General features: G+C 40.7%; 1 protein-coding gene across 5 annotated transcripts in view; it reads left to right on the plus strand.

Annotated features, from left to right (window-relative positions):
• Positions 1-15,620, plus strand: part of Znf148 (zinc finger protein 148) — a 128,596-nt gene extending 112,976 nt beyond the window's left edge. For all 5 annotated transcript variants that reach the window (XM_052740378.1, XM_052740379.1, XM_052740383.1 and 2 more), the window contains 2 exons: positions 8,562-8,680; positions 8,933-15,620. In XM_052740378.1, the coding sequence (XP_052596338.1) occupies positions 8,562-8,680; positions 8,933-10,531 (1,718 nt within the window). In that variant the 3' untranslated portion in view covers positions 10,532-15,620. The remainder of the gene's footprint in view (positions 1-8,561; positions 8,681-8,932) is intronic.
• Positions 15,621-15,991: the final 371 nt, after the last annotated feature.

The following is a 15,991-nucleotide window of genomic DNA, read 5'->3' on the forward strand; positions in this document are numbered from 1 at the left end:
TGCCTTCTGTGTGCTAGGCAAACCCTCTGTCAACTAAGCTACATCACCAGCTCATTTTCTTTTCAATAGAGATAATAAAGTCATCAGATATTATATGGCCTCTTCACAGTGTTGAAAATCAATATAGAATTCTGTACCCAAGGAATTGCCCATCAAAAGTGTGGGTAGAGTAAAAATGTATTCAGATGGACAGGAATTAAGTATGTTTGTTATCAGTGGTCCCACACTGTACGAAACTATAAGCATTTCCTTAGATGGAAGAAAAATGATCCCATATGAAAACAAGGAAATGAAGCTAGCAACATGGTTCAGCAGTAAAAGTTCTTGCAAAGCAGCCTTAATGTCCTGAGTGCCATCCCTAGAACCTGTGTAAAATGGCCAGGTGTGGTGGCGTGCATCTGTAATCCCAGCACTTGTACAGTGAGGCAGGGGATGTGCCCGAATTTAACAGGCCAGCTTAGCCTGGAGTATACAGCCCAGCAGCAGAAACGAGAAAGACTCTGACTGTACACAGTGCAAAGAGAAACAACTCCCTGACGTTCCTCTGACCTCCACATGCATACTGTGGTATGTATGCATGTGTACCTTATACACCTACATCATACACACAGTAATAGATTTACAAAAAGAAAGCATGGAAAGGCAGAAGAGTGGCAGAGACGTTAAATATGTGGCTAAGGAGAAGCAAGAAGCTCTTCAGTGTCTTCTAGACTTAAAGTATTTTTAGCGTTGAAGTGTGTAGCCGTTGCAAAAGAAAAGAGTCAAGGAAATGGAAATAATATTCTAAGTCCTAGTGCTGCCATGGAAGTGGTGGTAATTTGTGTTGGCATGAAATAGTTTATTTTCACATAGCCACTACAAGAATAATAAAACGAAGCCGGGCGGTGGTGGCACACCACTCAGCACTCAGGAGGCAGAGGCCAGTGGATCTTTGTGAGTTCGAGGCCAGCCTGGTCTGCAGAGCAAGTTCTAGGACAGCCAAGACTACATAGAGCTTGTCTCAAAAAACAAACAAACAAAACAACAACAACAACACAAGAAAGAATAATAAAACAAGGTACAGTCAGTATAATCAAATAGGATAGAAAAACCCTAAGAGATACAGTTTGGGTGTCCTTTACCCTAAATGCTTGGGACCTAAGTATTTAAAATTGAAGTGGTTTAGGTTTTGTAATACTTGCTTTTACATAAAATAGCTTAGGGTTGGACCCAAGTAGAACATGAAATTCATTGCCATTACACACATAGCCTAAAGGTAATGTGATAAACCTTTTAATATGCCAGCACCATATTGTAACAATGGCAGGTTAAGTGTGGAATGTACTTGTTTGGTTTTGGCACTCAGAAAGTTTTGGATTTTGGAGCATTTCAGATTTCAAAATTGTGGGTTAGAGGTGCTGAGACTATTCCTGAGTTGCCCTAAAGCAGTAGAGAGGAGCAACAGGAACAGAGACCAAATGGTCAAATAGCAAGCAAATGTTTAACCCAGAGTAGCTGAGGAAGTATCCTAAATGTAAATAGCTTAAATACTGCAGAATAGTCGGACTACCGCAAAACAAAGCCCTGTGATTGAGAGGTGTAGAAGGAACATTGTAATAGAAAAGCATACATTATGCCAACATTATCAGGTCAGAGGAATCGACACATTCGTTCCCTCAAACAGTATCTTTTCTTGGTCAAAATCCTCGCTAGTAGGAATTGGCAATAAATTGCTTTAGACCACAGTTATCCTGCCCTACTGTTGCTGTTAGCCATCTTCCCTCTCTCCCTGTCTCCCACCCTTCTCCAGCTTTACTGTTGATGATGTTTCCTACTCCTCTGACATGAGTGTGAGTGTGTGTGTGTGAGTGTGTGTGTGTGGGGGGGGCCGGATATACAGTGTAAAGTGCAGTTAATATGGACAAGCAAGTTTTGTTTTGTTATTTTATAACAAAATAATAAGACATTAGGGGCCAGGGAGTCAGCAGAAAGTCTAAGAGCCCTAATTAAGGCCCTGATAGGAAGAACATTTAGTGATGAATGTTTGCTTTTGAGGATGGCTCTTTATCCCTTGATACTATATATAATTAATAAGGAGAAATAGCAAGAAGACTGAGGTGCCTGTATACAGTCTTACATGAAGAAAAGGAAAACAGTCTGGGGACAGGGAGTCATTTCCTGTTAGGAATTGTGTGTGTGTGTGTGTGTGTGTGTGTGTGTGTGTGTGTTGGGGGGTGGTCAGCCGACTCTTATGTCCTCAGGACTGTCTTCATTGTTGATCTGTCTTGTAGAGCACCTCCAGTCAAAAGGTGGCCGCATAGTTCAGAAACAGGCTGATTTGAAATGCTACAAGTCAGAATAGTGTTTACTTAAGCATTTTAAAATCTGTGTGTGTGTGTGTGTGTGTGTGTGTGTGTGTGTGTGTGTGTGTGTGTTTTGAAATTGCATAATCATTTCTTTTTGGTTAAGCACATAGTGATAAGAACAAAACCAGGCATTTTACTAGTTTTTAGCAATGGCACATTTAGATGGCATTTACCATAAATTAATAATATGCCCTAAGTTAGATCTGCTAGCTGCTATTGGGATGTTAGTTGGTGTTAATAGGCTCAGGGGCCTATACCAGTATATATACTTACTGTATAGCTTGGCTGACAGAAAAATGAAGTGTAAAGCTTAGTTTGGTGGTACACACTTGTAATCCCAGCACTCCAGAGGCTGAGAGTTTGAGGCCAGACTGCATGGTATAGCAAGGCTCTGTCTTGGGAGGGAAGGGGAGAGAGAGAGAGAGAGACAGGGAGAGAGGGAGGGAGGGAGGGAGGGAGGGGGAGGGAGGGAGGGAGGGGCAGACAAGACAGTGAAAAACAGTATGTCATTCGTGTGTTGCTCAGCATCTAAGTAAGGACAGTGGGTTTTCCTGTTTTGTGTTTTTCATAATTAGTGCCTAGACCATTGGTTCTCAACCTGTGGATCATGACCCCCACAGGGTCCACATACCAGGTATCCTGCATGTCAGATATTTGCACTACAATTCATAACAGTAGCAAAAATTACAGTTCTGAAGTAGCAACAAAATAATTTTATGGTTGGGGGTCACCACAACGTGAGGAATTGTGTTAAAGGGTCACAGCATTAGGAAAGTTGAGGACCACTGACCTAGACCAACTCTTGGTTATTTGAAATTATGGATAGATTTTCTTGGGCTTTTTCTCTTACTAAGGTAATTATTTTTCTAGTGTTTTTGGCTTCATAAAGGAAAAGTCTAGACTCTAATCTTCAAAAGCTGAAAAATAGTTCTCTTATTAGCTATTTTGTTCTCAGGGTCTAGGACTAGACCACACATATAGGCTTTATAAGTAGATATTTTCACAGCTTTGCGACTGTATTCATTTACTTACAGACCAGACCTTTCTCTGTAGCCTGTACTGTCCTTGAACTTAGTTCTCTAGCTTCAGCCTCCTGAATGCTCTAGGTGTGCCCTACTATGTCTGTCTCTAGCCTATTTTATATATATTAGGAAAAAATTGACAATGGCTTTGTTGTTGTTGTTTTTCGAGACAAGGTTTCTTTGTGTAGCCTTGGCTGTCCTAGAACTAGCTCTGTAGACTAAGATGGCCTTGAACTCACAGAGATCTGCCTGCCTCTTGTCTCCCAAGTGCTAGGATTAAAGGCATGTGCCACCGCCATCACCTTGCAATGTTTTTAGAATTTTAATTCTTGCCACCTTTTAGGTAGGAAAAGCATTCTATATTATAAAATAGGTTTTAAAGTTGCTTCCCACTAAAGTTACTTGAAGTTACTTTTTTCTTTCTTTTTTTAAATTTATTTTTGTTGTTATTGTTATTGTTGTTGTTGTTGTTATTATTATTATTATTATTATTATTATTATTATTATTATTATTATTATAAACAAGGTTTCACTGTGTAGCCCTGACTGTCCTGGAATTCATTCTGTAGACCAGGCTGGCCTCGAACTCAGAGATCCATCTGCCTTTGCACCCCCACCCCCCCCACCCTCCTCCCCCGCCCCCAGTGCTAGGATTAAAGGCATGTACCAATCATGGTACCTCATACCTGTGATTCCAGCACTGGTCACTGAGACAGGTGGATTGCCATGAGGTTGAGCCAGCCTGGGTTACAGAGTGAGACCCTGTCTCACACTAAACTTGTACAGTATATGCATCGCTTGTCGAGAATGTATTACTCAGACCAAGTGAACTTTGTCAGAGGTGTGATTTTTCCCCCTCTTCCTTTTGCGGAGTGAGTGAGACAGGATCTCTTATAATTCAGACTGGTCTTGAACTCACTGTGTAGCCAAAGGTACCCTTGAACCTGCTTCTACTTCCCAAGTACTGGAATTCTCAGCTTGTGCCACTGTGCCTAGGTCATAAATATATTGGACTTAGGTTTTTCGTAGAGTTTATTATTTAGAAATTGTACTTACAATGTAGGTAATAATAATTTTTTTGACTATTAAATATTTTCTGTTCATTAAAATAAAGAACTAATTTGGAGGAGTTTTGTGGTGTGTTGGAAAATACATGTGGCAGCTTTTGGAATTGAAGAAAGGTTAGAGCTTGAGAAGTCAAGTTCGAGGCCAGCCTGGTCTCCAGAGTGAGTTCCAGGACAGCCAGGGCTGTACAGAGAAACCCTGTCTCAACAAAACAATAAAACAAGACAAATAAAAAGAGAGAGAGAAAGTGATCGGCTTTTACCTGGTCAGTTTTGCTGCTGTCAATAGCCTCTTGCTGTGCTGTGGAGTTAGAAGAGGGGCCTGTGTCCTGGCAGCACCCCTGGTGTTAAAGAACCCCATGTCTTCCAGAAGGCTTGTGACACATGTTGAAGGTTGGCCCTCAGCTGGTGGGTTCTAGCCACTGAAAGCTGATCCAGTTAGGAGGGCTCTGACCTAGTCAGTGGATTATCCTTTGATGGACTTATAATATGATGATGTTATTGGGAGATAGCAATCAATTAAAGTAAGGCCTAGTTGCGGGAAAGGGATCGTGGCAGGTGGATAGTACCTTGGAAGGCTACAACTTCTCCTGTTCTTTCCTGTTTTCTCTGCTTCTTGGCCACCATGAGGTGAGCAATTCTGTTTGACCAGTCCCTTATATTTAAAAGTACTTAATTTATCATGGGGATATGGGGGGTGTGTGGTGTGCAATGTGTATATGAGTTTGGGCATGCATGTGCATGGCACATATGTGGAGGTCAGAGGATAAGACACACAGTCAGTTCTCTGATTTCACTCTGGGTTCTGGGACTGAATTCCACTTGTCGGGTGTATGTGGTGGTCTGGTTTGTTTTTCTGTCAGTGGTAAAGTGCTCTGGCCAGAAGCAACTGAGAGGAGGAAGGGGTTTTTTGGTTGACACTTCAGATCACAATCCATTCTTTAAGGGTTCAGGATAGAAACTGAAGCCGAATCCATGGAGGAGTGCTGCTTACCCTCTTACTCAACCGATCCATGCTCAGCTTGCTTTCTTACACTCTCCAGACCCGTGTGTAGGGGAATGATGCCACCCACAGTAGACTGGCCTCCCATGCCGATTGTAGCTGATGGACATGACCACAGGCCAGATGATGGAGGCAGTCCTTCCGTTCAGGCTCTAGATGTGGCTAGTTGATGATAAAAACTGATGGGTACACAGGGCATGCCTCACACTCTGATGGCTGCCACCACTGCCTTCAGCTTTCTACCTCAGCACATACACAAACAGTGGGGCAGCCTGGCCTGGAGCCTGTGCAAGTGTGAGCCAACGAACCTTCCTTCCTTTCTTCCGAGTTATTTATTTCAGGGACTTGTTGCAGCAAGGAAAAGGTAACTAACACCACTAGTTAGAAGGCATTACATCACTTTCTAGGCCAGGAGTGTCTTGAACTTGGGTGATAACAATGGGAAACTAAGAGGAATCAGGAGGATGTGTTAATTGGGCAAATACAGAGTGACAGAGTAAAACTTCCAGGCCTCTGGCTTGCGCAGCCAAATGAAGTAGCACCATTGTAATCTAAGCTGTGGTGGAAGGTCTTAAGTTTAATGTGAGATGGGATGTATTTGAGATGCTTAAGTGTCAGAAATGTCAGGTGTGGAGAGACGGCTCAGTGGTTAAAAAGCTTTGGCTGCCCTTGCAGAGGACCCAGGTTCAATTCCCAGCACTCACATGGTGGCTCCCAACTACCTGTAACTCCAGTTCCAGGGTGATCTGACACCTACTTATGACCTCCACCAGCACCAGACTCACATGTGTAAACATATATGTACATCCAAGCAAGTACTCATACACATAGAATCAGTCTAAAATGAAAAAGAAATGGACATGTTGAATAGACAGGTTGGAGGCGTGGGTCTGGAGGTCAGAGTTGAGCATAATTGAAGCTGTGACCATAGCTGAGCTTCCCTCTTGCCAAAGAAAAGAACGCAGAACATGAGAAAGGCAGAAGGCTCTCGGTCCTTGCAGTACCCACCCATATAATCTACCCAATAACTACTGTGGATGTTGTGGAGAGTGCTGAAATGAAGAAGCACAGGCTAGTACAGGGTACTTCATAGAGAAAGCGGCTTCTGTTCGCTCGCCATTTAGAGGCTAAAAGTCAAGACTATATAGCCCTCCCCTAGCCACATCCCATCATGTCAGGTGGCATCATGGCAGAGTGTGAGTAATCAGAAGGCGAAACAGAAGGCCAGAACAACCATTTAGTTCTCTTGAAAGAAGTAACTATAGGAGCTACAAAAAATACTAGTTCCTTTCAGGGGCGTTGTCGTTGGTGATGTAATCACCACACTAGGCTCTACCCTGCCTGCCTCCCAGTGCTGTTACATCAGGAGCCTTTTATGGGACACACTCAAACCATAGCAGGTGCCATCTGTTCCATCCTTACCCAGAGACTGCTGATGGTCTGCCATGTCATGTGACCAGAGTGAAACCAAAGCCCTTGGGCAATGGGAACAGTGTCTGTGGGACATACTGAGATTGCCTTTCTCACGTGTTAGGATTTCCTGAGTGAGTTTTAAAAGATCACAAACTTACTACTTTTCATGTCAGTCTTAAAATCGTTTAAGTAATCTATATAGATTGGCTTCCTTTTCCAACAGAGAGTCTCAATTGAACCCTCCGAGGAAAAAGCAGTAAGAGATTTCTCCAAAAGAAGTTTCATTCAGCTTTTTAATTTTTCATAAAGATGTGTCAGTCATTTTATCTCCACTTCCATTCAGCAAAGACACCCAAGTGCCCAAACCAGGAACAAGACATCAGCGTTACTACTTTTTTATACAACGTGTAGGAACAGTAGCTAAGCTAGGCAGGTAAATCAGAAAGATACAGGTGAAAATCTTGTTCTGCAGGGTACATGGGCTACATAGTGAGACATTATCTCAAGAGAAAACACAGGAGTCAACTGAAAAAACTACTACAAACAAATGATTTCGTTAGCATAGTGAAAGATACACCTTGTACACACATACATGGGGGTGTAAGGAAAGAGAACATTTTTAACAGATTCAGTAACATTCTGTTGAATGTGTGATGGGGAACATTAGTTTCCTGGAAAGCATTCAAGGTGACTCTGGTACTCCGGTGTTCACTCAGACATCTCGTTCATCAGGACAAACTATTGGAACTCACATTAATGTTTCCCTCCAGCTAAGACATCCTTAGGGTAAAGAAAGGTGATGAGAAGAGGGTGTGTCCAGTTGACAGCACTCGGTTTAATCTTTCCATAGACACCGGAACTCGGGTGAGTCAAGAAGGAGAAGCGGAGAAACCTTACTTGTGTTTTGTTTGTGCAGTTCTAGGCCTGACACTAGGACCGCGCGTGAGCTGTGCAGCGCACACGCCACAAACGGTCTCCCACCCCAACACTTAGGGGGGTTCTGTCCCAGTACTGTTGGGGCTGGTGAACTGTTTTTAAGAGCTGCTCCCTAGGATCCAGATTTCGTTTTACTCACAAGTGCTTTGAAAGGAACGGCTCTTACGACTTGAGTTCAATCCCTAGGACCCTCGTGGTGGGGGAGCAAGCGGGTCCCTCAAACTGTCTTCTCACTTCCACACCTTCAGCAACACACGTGTGTGTCCCCAGGTAGAGGGAGTGATTTGAAAATTCGAAAGGAAAGACACTGAGACTAAAATAGCTGCTCCTGGGCTGGCAAGGTAGCTCAGCCATGTTGGTGCTGGCTGTCCAGACCGGCTGTCCAGACCGGCTGAGCCTGAAAGTTCAAACCCTGAGACCTCTGTGCTGGAAGGAGAGAACTGGCTCCACAGTTGTCTTTTGACCACCGTATGTGTCCATGGTGTATGGCACATGAATGAATGAATGAATGAATGAATGAATGAATGAATGAATGAATGAGTAAATGAAATCTCCAGGTGTGGTACAATAATTTAACAAAATCTGTACCCAGGAGTTATTGGTGACATTCTATTAACGTGCCTGCTTTCAACCTTTAGTATGTGGAAGACATCTTTTGTCATGTAAAAGGAGCAGATTATTGTGCCTGTCAGAACCTGTTTATGTTATGAGATTCTTTAGGCAAAGCAGTCCATGATTTTACAGTGTTTTGTTTTGAATTTTTTAAATCATTTATTAGGTGAAAAACCATTTCGCTGTGATGAATGTGGTATGAGATTCATACAGAAATATCACATGGAAAGGCACAAGAGAACTCACAGTGGAGAAAAGCCTTACCAGTGTGAATACTGCTTACAGGTAAGTGAGCCAGTTTGAATTTTCCTCCCTAACTGCAGTGTGAAGTAACTAACAGTTAGGCACAACTTAGTACTAGAGCCATTTGAGGTTTTAAGCTCTTTGATTAGATTTATAATAGAAACTTGATCAGTGAATTGGTTTGGGACTATTTATATTGTTATTAATTATCTTGTTTCTTTTCTTCTCTTCCTTGTTGACAAAAACAATCATAAAAACAACAAAAAAACTACTTCCAACCTCTGATTTCAACAGTATTTTTCCAGAACAGATCGTGTATTGAAACATAAACGTATGTGCCATGAAAATCATGACAAAAAACTCAACAGATGTGCCATCAAAGGTGGCCTTCTAACGTCAGAGGAGGATTCTGGCTTCTCTACGTCACCAAAAGATAATGCACTGCCAAAAAAGAAAAGGCAGAAAACTGAGAAGAAATCATCTGGACTGGACAAAGAGAGTGCATTGGACAAATCGGACCTGAAGAAAGACAAAAATGATTACTTGCCTCTCTACTCTTCAAGCACTAAAGTAAAGGATGAGTACATGGTCGCAGAGTATGCTGTTGAAATGCCACACTCTTCAGTCGGAGGATCTCATTTAGAAGATGCATCTGGAGAAATACACCCACCCAAGTTGGTTCTCAAAAAAATCAATAGTAAGAGAAGTCTGAAACAGCCCCTGGAGCAAAATCAAACCATTTCACCCCTGTCCACTTACGAAGACAGCAAAGTCTCCAAGTATGCGTTTGAACTTGTGGATAAGCAGGCTTTACTGGACTCAGAAGGCAGTGCCGACATCGATCAGGTGGACAACTTACAGGAGGGGCCCAGCAAACCTGTGCACAGCAGCACTAATTATGACGATGCCATGCAGTTTCTGAAGAAGAAGCGCTATCTTCAAGCTGCAAGTAACAACAGCAGGGAGTATGCACTGAATGTGGGTACCATAGCTTCTCAGCCTTCTGTAACACAAGCAGCTGTGGCCAGCGTCATTGATGAAAGCACCACAGCGTCCATATTGGATTCCCAGGCACTGAATGTGGAGATTAAGAGCAATCATGACAAAAATGTCATTCCAGATGAGGTCCTACAGACTCTGCTGGACCATTATTCCCACAAAGCTAATGGACAGCATGAGATTTCCTTCAGTGTTGCAGATACGGAAGTGACGTCTAGCATATCAATCAATTCTTCTGACGTACCTGAAGTCACCCAGTCAGAGAATGTTGGATCAAGCTCCCAAGCATCCTCATCAGATAAAGCTAACATGTTGCAGGAGTACTCCAAGTTTCTGCAGCAGGCTTTGGACAGAACTAGCCAAAACGATGCCTATTTGAATAGCCCGAGCCTTAACTTTGTGACTGATAACCAGACCCTTCCAAATCCGCCAGCATTCTCCTCCATAGACAAGCAAGTCTATGCAGCCATGCCCATCAATAGCTTTCGATCAGGAATGAATTCTCCACTAAGAACAACTCCAGATAAGTCTCACTTTGGACTGATAGTCGGTGACTCACAGCACCCATTTCCCTTTTCAGGTGACGAGACAAACCACGCCTCTGCCACATCAACAGCAGACTTTTTGGATCAAGTGACTTCTCAGAAGAAAGCTGAGGCCCAGCCTGTCCACCAGGCTTACCAAATGAGCTCCTTTGAACAGCCCTTCCGCGCTCCTTATCATGGATCCAGAGCTGGAATAGCGACTCAATTTAGCACTGCCAATGGACAGGTGAACCTTCGGGGACCAGGGACAAGTGCTGAATTTTCAGAATTCCCCTTGGTGAATGTAAATGATAATAGAGCTGGGATGACATCTTCACCAGATGCCACAACTGGCCAGACTTTTGGCTAAAAAAAAAAAAAAAAAAAAAAAAAAAGATGTGTAAATAATACTGGCACTTTAGAACAGATTAATCAAGAGTGGGGTTACTCTGTGTAAAATGGAGTGCTATACAGATTTAAGAGCAATGCGTTCATAGCAAGCTGATAAGAATAGCAAGATAATCCAGTAACTGCATTTCGTTTGGTTAGCCCGCCTTCCTTGAACTGCCTTACGTGTTGTCACCGTTAGAGGAGCGATGCGTTACTTGTTTTAGATCAGAGCCTTGCTGTTCACCCACACCAAGATAAAGAGGAGGAGAAAAGACTTTCGCACAATTGTTTCCTAACTGATAACATTGTACATTCTTAGGAGAGTAGTAATTGTGTGAAATTTCCTCATACTGTTTCTAAGTTTTTCAGCATAGTATTGCACTTCAGCAGGGAATCTGAGGATACTTCACAGACGACAGTGAACTTAAAGTTTCAATGTCAAGAGATTATGGCTTAAATAAGTAGTTTGTCCTATAGGGGGAATAAAAAGAAACCACCTTAAAAAATGATATGCCATATACCCTTGATTTTCAGTTTGCATTATATTGACATGTGGTTTTTTTTTTGAAGAAAAAGTAATAAAAATCTGATAGTCTTAAGACTCCACTATTTAAAAGCCTAATTACTTTTAAAGTATGCATACTTTCAAAACTTTTACCAAAACACACAACTGTTGAAGCATTTACTTCTCTATGGAAGTATGCATATTGGTGTCAGTTTCTTTGTACAGGTATACTTAGATATTTTTTATGATTTTTCATGTGCAAGTATCAAGGTTTGAAGTTTTAGTAAAAAAGAAATATTCTGTAGATTACATTCCCAAGAAAATAATGCTTACACAAAATGTATATTCCACGTTTTAAAGCTGAAATGTATTTTACTTTACACACTTCAGTTGACATAGAGCACTTAGGATTAATCTGGTATTTTGATTTCTCAAAGTTAAAAAAATAGATTTTTTTAGGTTTGATATGGTTGTGTCATAATCATCTCGTAATTGACAATTTTGCTTTTTGGCAATAAAAGGAAGTTGGGATATCTTTGGACTGTAAAACCTGGTTTAATTCTTCTCTTTCTGGACTCTTGATAGATTGGATAATTAAACAGTATCCCAAGAAACTAAAGAAATGGGCATTTTAATTGCTTACTTAAGTTACTTTTAAGTGAATACTGCTCATGACAGTTTTACAAAGCGGAAGTGCTTACTGATTCCAGTAACTGCAATTTCTTTTTCAGCTAGATGAGTGATCGAAAATTTTTTGTTGCATTTCAAAATCTAAATAAACTATAGACTTTATCCTTATACCACGAATGTTTTTTTTTATATATGTATACTTTGTCTTAAAATAATACAGCATGGTACAATAAATAGTGCTTTTATATACATATATCTATACACTTTTATGAAGAATGATGGTTTGAGTTACACATTGGACAGGTTTAATTTTTGGAGACTTAACATTAGTTACACTGACTCTCCTTTTATTTGTTCCACCTTTTTGGGTTTTGTACTTAAATTTCTGCCATCTTTATCACAGTGCACCAGTGGTAACCCGAAACTAGTACCCTTGGGAAACGGAGCTTTCGTTGACTTCCCTTTACTTGCTGTTGACCTGTAGATCTGTGTGCTTTGTTCTAGTGTTGAGTATGTTATCCATTTAAATTATTGTTCTTTTATTTAATGTTATCCCAAGACTGTTCTCATAAAGAAAGGGAACAAAGAAATATCCTTCCCCAGTGTCCTTCACTTACACTCATTTATTTTTTAATATGTTGGTGTTTTTATGACAAGGAATATAAGTTATGTTTAATGTGGTTTCTCTACATTTTGTAATGAAACTTGGCTTGAAATCATAGTTTTCCCATTTGACAGCTTTGCTGTCAGAGCTTCAAGAACTTTAAGACTTCTTTGAAGTAAATATTTTAAGTTCTGCCATTATTGATCTGAAGACTGATGTGTGTCTATGACGCATCATGTAACCGCAGGAATGCTTCATCAGATGAGGTGTTATGGGACCGTGCTCATCCTCGATGGGCGTTTGTATTTTTCTCATAGTACTTTTGATAAGAGTAGACATTTATTTCCTAAGTTGAGCCTGATTTTAAAAACACGTAGTTCCGCTGAGAACTGAATGTGTTTCTTGTCCAGTGGAAGGGGTTTTGTTTGTAACATCACCAGCACATGTTTAAGAATGTGGCGGTTGCTGAGTGCTTCAGGTAAGCTTAGGAAGAAAAGCCTTTGAAAATGGAAGTTCTGTAAACAGAATTTCAGGCATTGCATTCCTGTCTTAAACACATTTCTTTACATCGACACGATGGCAGCCTTTCCTACCAGGTTAAGCATTTGAGATAACCGATAGCCAGCATAACTTATTGACTTACCATTTCAGTACAGCCATCACTCTTACTGTGAAGTCCTGAATGCCTGCCAGGCTCAGCCTGTCTCTTCATCATGCGAGAAACATCTCAAAAGTTTGGGGTTCTCCACTTTGGTTCAGAAAGTTCTGGGCGTTAGAGGAAGGAAGTGGCCTTGTGTGCTGCTGTAGCGGATCCCTGTCGGTTCACACTTCTCATCTCTCTCTGTGAGCAAATTCTTGTAGAGGAGTAGCTCCCAGTGCCCTTCAGCTTTTGCTCACCATGAACCTGTTCTGCTCTCTCTCACAGGTTCTTCCTGGCCTGGTCTGGGCTTGGGAGACCTCCCACTAGACAAGGCAGGAGCTCTCCAGCATCTGAAAGCATTGTTGCTTTTTGAACTTCAGTTCTTACTGCACATGTATTCCGTTGGGTTTGGAATAGCTGAGTGGCTCCTACTTTTTTTTTTTTTTTTTGGATCTACAGTGCGCATGTGCTACCTAGTCAGGTAGGGACCCACCATCTTAGCTCTGACTCAGGGTGCCAGCAATGGGTCATTTTATCTCCAGAGAGGTAGAAGAGGCCTTGTGCTCAGGGCAAGCTTTCATTCCCACAGATGAGAGACACTTGCAAAGTGCCAGTGAGGTTAGATCTTTTGCCATTTCTTTGGTTTTTATTAATTTGGGTTTTTAAAGGGCTGTTTTAAAAAAAAATAAAAAATAAATAAAAAGAGGCCGGGAACCTTTGCGTAGGCACGCTGCATACTGCACTCCCTAGGACCGTTAAACTAGAGCGCACCCTTTTCCAGTGTATTTACTTGAAGAAGCACTATTATAATCAGTGAGAATTTATTTGAGTCTGCAATTTAATTTAAACCTTTTCCGTTTCAAATTGCTTTATTTCAGGGAAATAATTTTCCAGTTGTTTTTGCTATATTCTGCAAATAAAAACCGTATGTTTCCTTTTTCCACCTAAACTTTGGTAGGAAACAAACTAAAGCAGACAAACATTTCTTGTTGTGTTTGTTGCTTTCTTTAATCCAATGGATAAAAAAGTAAAACCCTGTAAACATTATTTTATTTTTTTATGCAATACCATGCTGTAAATACGGTTCATCGAGTAAGGATGTACCTATGATTGAATCTTTAATTCTGCACAGTTAGAGTTTATATATAAACGTGTCTTGACAATCAAGGACTTTGATGTGAGTCTTCCTTTATGATGTTTATTAATGTTATGCATTCCATTTGTTTGAAGTGAGTACCAATGTGCTAATTTGTATTGTCTGAAAGTATGTAATGTTTTTACAGCTTGTTTTTAAGACTCTGTAAATATGTACAAACCAATCACAGTACGGCTTTATGTTAGAAGGCGTGTGATGTTGTACTGTATGTAAGCAATAATACATAGCAGTGCTAACTTTACAAGTAGCATCAGGAACGTTCTATAGAGACATTTCAGAGTTATTAGTTATCCTTATTTCATTTAATAATGATTATCTTTAATCAGTTTTTATAAGCAAATTCCATTGTTCCTTCTGTTGGAACGTAACACTGTTTACACAGCATAATTGATGTTGCAGGGGAGACAGGCTAGACCTGACCCCATCTGCACTCACTCTCACTAAGCATTGAATGGCCTTACCACTCTTGTGCAAAGATGGAGAAAGACCGCAGAACTTAGTGCCCATCACACTGAAGGAAGGGATGTGTTTTTTTCCTGCTTCTGTACCGCTACCTAACTTTGTGGTTTGCTTTAGGTTTTAATATCTGTTTCTGTTTTAGATTCAAGCCCGTAAGTGTTCAGGTAACTTCAGTTCAATTGTGAAGTAGATAAATTTCTTCATATTTCATAGCTACATTTCAATGATTCTAAACTTTCTACTTTGATTTTTAGATACTTATTTTTCAAGCTTGATTTCTCAGCTGACCAGATGAATTTACTCAACTTCAATACAAAGAAAGACAGACTTATAGCTTGAAGTGAGTAGACACTGTACTGTACAGAACAGCTCTCAGAACACCCGCCACTGCTTTAGAAACGAAGCCGCCAATTTCTAAATGATTATGACTACATTTTATAGGGAAATGTTTTTAACGCTAGTCATTTCTATAATGTGCTTGGAAGGATTTGCTAGTCCACTCCTGTCACTTTTTAGTACACTGGTACCTTTTCTATGTAATGTATGCTTTTTATTATTGTAGCCAAGCATTTCAGTAGAAAGAATTTTGCAACAATACGGGGGAAATTTTTCATTGTCGGGTTTGAATTATACTGGATTTTATCTGTCTAGTCTTACTTGTCTTTATTTTAATGCTGTCTGGAAGGGACCTTGGTACCCAAATAAAGCAGGTTAACCTCATTGCTTCAAGGGCATACTGTGTAGTGCTGAGTTTCACCTGGAAATCTGATGACTTTGAAAAGAAAAACACATTTATAAAAATTGTACAGAAGAAATTAAATGTGTGATGGAAATCCTGATGGTGGAGCACGTTGAATTTTCTGAGACATAGTGTTATTTTCCTGGAATCCCTTATGCCTTCTTTGTATTCCAACCAATAAAAGAAAACTTTGTCATTGAAAGTGGTAGGCTGATAGGATATTCTAATTATGCATATACAGTATTACTTTTCCTGTCTTACTCTCTGGCCCCTTCTCAATCACTGTAAATTTTTATTTTCTATTTCCTATTGCTAATTAAACATGTATATAATGTAGAGGCCGTTGTATAGAACTGAATGAATTGGGTTGCTATGCTTGAATGGGTAGCTACATGGAAATATTTGATGGATATTGAGAATTCCTAAGATGCAGAGTAAATTTACATGGGAAAGGGAAGGCCACAGCAGGTCGATCCTGCACCCCTAGAGGGTCCGTGGGAGAATGAGCTGCAATCTCAGTATCAGACACAAAGCGGGGCTTTCCTTCCCTTCCCCAAAACATGGCACTAGATTTCAAAGTCTACTCAGGTGAAATCGCTTCACAGTGAAACTTAACCACATTGAAATTTTCACTGTTAAATACTATATTTGTGATATTTTTAAATACAAACTTTTACACTGCAGTCAGCAGCCTAACCATTGAAATT

This window comes from Peromyscus californicus, unplaced genomic scaffold, assembly GCF_007827085.1.
Source record: "Peromyscus californicus insignis strain IS unplaced genomic scaffold, ASM782708v3 Scaffold_16__1_contigs__length_79575227, whole genome shotgun sequence".
In the NCBI taxonomy this organism is placed as follows: Eukaryota; Metazoa; Chordata; class Mammalia; order Rodentia; family Cricetidae; genus Peromyscus; species Peromyscus californicus.